The sequence below is a fragment of the Nicotiana tomentosiformis genome, chromosome 9, assembly GCF_000390325.3.
Source record: "Nicotiana tomentosiformis chromosome 9, ASM39032v3, whole genome shotgun sequence".
NCBI classification, from domain to species: Eukaryota; Viridiplantae; Streptophyta; class Magnoliopsida; order Solanales; family Solanaceae; genus Nicotiana; species Nicotiana tomentosiformis.
Window position 1 is genome coordinate 92,972,390 of NC_090820.1, and position 3,120 is coordinate 92,975,509.

General features: G+C 41.9%; 1 protein-coding gene across 1 annotated transcript; it reads right to left on the reverse strand.

Moving 5' to 3' along the window:
* Nucleotides 1-1,594: 1,594 nt before the first annotated feature.
* LOC138899204 (uncharacterized) lies at nt 1,595-2,334 on the reverse strand. The gene is made up of 2 exons (XM_070185342.1): nt 2,029-2,334; nt 1,595-1,627 (listed from the first exon to the last, which is right to left on the reverse strand). The coding sequence occupies exons 1-2, from the start codon at nt 2,332-2,334 to the stop codon at nt 1,595-1,597; spliced, it is 339 nt and encodes a 112-aa protein (XP_070041443.1).
* Between the last annotated feature and the right edge of the window lie 786 nt (nt 2,335-3,120).

Genomic DNA, 3,120 nt, shown 5'->3' on the forward strand with positions numbered 1-3,120 from the left:
AGAATTGAATGTAGGGGTTCTTTCGGTTGATGTACTAGTGGTGTGTAGCGTTGGCACTTATCACATTTTCGTACAAAGTCTTTGGCATCTTGTTCCATACGAGGCTAGTAATATCTTGCCCGAACTAATTTCAGCACCAAAGAATCTACACCTGAGTGGTTGCCACATATCCCTTCATGGACTTCTCTCATGACATAGTTAGCTTCTGATACACCTAAGCACCGTGCCAACGGGCCTTGAAAGGATTTTTTGTACAATTGGCCTTTTTTGAAGCTATAACGTGCAACTTTGGTGCGCAACGCTCTTGATGCTTTGGGGTCTTCGGGAAACTTTCCATGCTTGAGATAATCGATTATTTCGTTTCTCCAGTCCCAGACCAAACTAGTCAAATTTATCTCATAGTAATCTGTGTCCAAGACTGAGTTCATCAGTTTTATGACTGTCCCTGATTCTGATCCCTGGATTTCTGTCGATTAGCCCAGATTTGCCAATGCATCTGCTTTCGCGTTGTCTTCCCTTGGGATATGAGTAATTGACAACTCTAGGAATCGTGCCAATAAATCCTGAACTTTTACTACGTATTGCTGCATACGTTCTTCTTTGGTGTCAAAAATTCGGTAGACCTAATTCACCACCAACTATGAATCACATTTGATTTCGATGACTTAGGAGTCAAGTCCCCGGGCCAATTCGAGCCCTGCAATCAAAGCTTCGTACTCTGATTCATTGTTAGTTAAAGGAATTGTTCTGATGGCTTACCTTAAAGTTTCCCCCGAAGGCGTGATCAAGACAATTCCGAGCCCGGACCCTTTTACATTTGAAGCTTCATCCGTATATAAGGTCCAAACTCCCGATGTCGATTCTGACACCATTATTGCCTCTTTGGCTTCCAGAGGCAATAATACCGGACTGAAATCAGCCACGAAGTCAGCCAAGACTTGGAACTTAATTGCAGTCCTTATATTCTATATCGAATTCACTCATTTTGACGGCCCATTTGTCCAATCTACCCGAGAGCTCGGGTTTATGGAGGATATTCCTTAGAGGAAAAGTAGTCACCAGATGTGGACGGCGACTACGAGAGTTAAGGCCAGCTTTTCCAGATGTGGGTAGCGAGTTTATACTCCCGTTAAAATTTTGCTAACATAATAAATGGGAGATTGTGTACCTTCATCCTCTCGTACTAAAACAGCACTTACCGCAACTTCTGAAACCACGAGGTAGACTAGAAACGTCTCACCTTCTTTTGGTTTTGAGAGCAACGTAGGGCTTGACAAATATTTCTTCAACTCCTTCAAGGCTTGCTAACACTCTGGTGTCTACTCTAAAAAAATTCTTTTTGAGTAGTGCGAATAAGCGATGACATATTTTTGATGAACGGGAAATGAACCTGCTCAAAGCTGTCAATCTTCCTGTGAGTGTCTGGACTTCTTTTACGTTAGACAATTGGTCCGGGATGTCCTCTATGGCCTTGATTTTATCGGGATTTACCTCAATTCCCCTTTGTGAGACTAGAAATCCTAGGAACTTACCCGAACTTACCCCGAACACACACTTCTCGGGGTTAAGCTTCATATTATGCTCCCTCAGGATGTCAAATGTTTCTTGCAAATGCTTCAGGTGTCACCTGCATTCAAAGACTTAACGAGCATATTGTCTATATTTAATTCCATAGTCTTTCCTATTTGTTTTCGAACATCTTATTCACGAGCCGTTGATAAGTGGATCCGGTGTTTTTTTAACCCTAAGGGCATTACGTTGTAACAATATGTACCAAAATACGTTATAAATGATGTTTTTTTCCTGGTCTTCTGGATTCATCTTGATTTGATTGTACCCAGAATAAGCATCGAGGAAACTCATTAACTCATGCCCGGCCATGGCATCAATCATTTGGTCGATACTTGGCAATGAAAATGAGTCTTTCGGGCATGCTTTATTAAGATCCTTATAATCGACGCACATGCAAAATTTATTATTTTTCTTAGGAACTACTACTACATTGGCTAGCCAGTCCGGATATCTTACCTCTCGGATTGAACCAATCTTAAGTAAACGGGTTACCTCTTCTTTGATGAATTTATTCCCAACTTCAGCAATAGGGCGCTTCTTTTGCCTTACCGGAGGTATGTTGGGATCCAAGCTTAAATTTTGTACGGATATCTCCATCAGGATTCCTGTCATATCCTCGTGCGACCATGCAAAACAACTGGCATTAATTTTAAGGAATTCAATAAAAGCATACATGTGATCTGGGTGCAGTCCTATTCCCACATGGAATTTCCTTTCTAGGAATTCTTCGAACAATACAACCTGCTCCAGTTCTTCTGCCATAGACTTCGTCGCATCCGTATCTTCTGGTACTTGAAAATACCTCGGTACCTAATATTGTTCCGACTCTTCTGTCCTCGGGTTATCTTCTTCTGGTTCGGGGGGAGGTACCGGTTCCAGTAATTGCTATGCCGTACATTCCTTTCCTTGGCTACTGGAGACCGAAATTGCATTCATATCCCTTGCTTCCGGTTGATCACCCTTTATCTGTTTGATCCCCTCGGATGTCGGAAACTTTAACAATTGGGGATACATTGAAGTCATAACTTTCATCTCGTGCAGCCATGGTCTTCCTAAGATGATGTTATATCCCATGTCTCTATCTAACACTTCGAAGAGAGTTTTCTTCATTACTCCCTCAGCGTTCATGAGCAGCAAAATTTCTCCCCAGGTTGTCACGCTTGCGAGGCTGAATCCAACGATGAGTTTCGTTGCTGGGATAATGCTTCCAGTGAGTTTATCTTTCTCCAGTACTCTCCATTGTACAATATTGGCTGAACTTCTTGGATCCACTAAAACACGTTTAATTTTAAAATCTAACACATTTAAAGAAATTACCAGTACGTCATTGTGCGGTAGCAGTAATCCGTCTGCATCTTCGTCCGTAAATGTGATATCGTCTTCCCGGAGCCTTTTATTATGAGTTATCGATACTTTTATCTTCTTCAATGAAGAAAAGGTGACCTCGTTAATTTTATTTCCTCCGAAGATCATGTTGATCGTTTGGCGTGGCGGTTCTTCTCATGCTTTCGCGATTTTCGCGTCGCCCCTGTTCTGACCGTAATTGTT

Coding starts and splice junctions, on each gene's coding strand:
- LOC138899204 (XM_070185342.1), bottom strand. CDS start 2,334: ATGGCAGAAGAACTGGAGCAGGTTGTATTGTTCGAAGAATTCCTAGAA. Junction 1,628..2,028: donor AGATTGGTTCAATCCGAGAG/GTAAGATATCCG, acceptor CTTTGAATGCAG/GTGACACCTGAAGCATTTGC.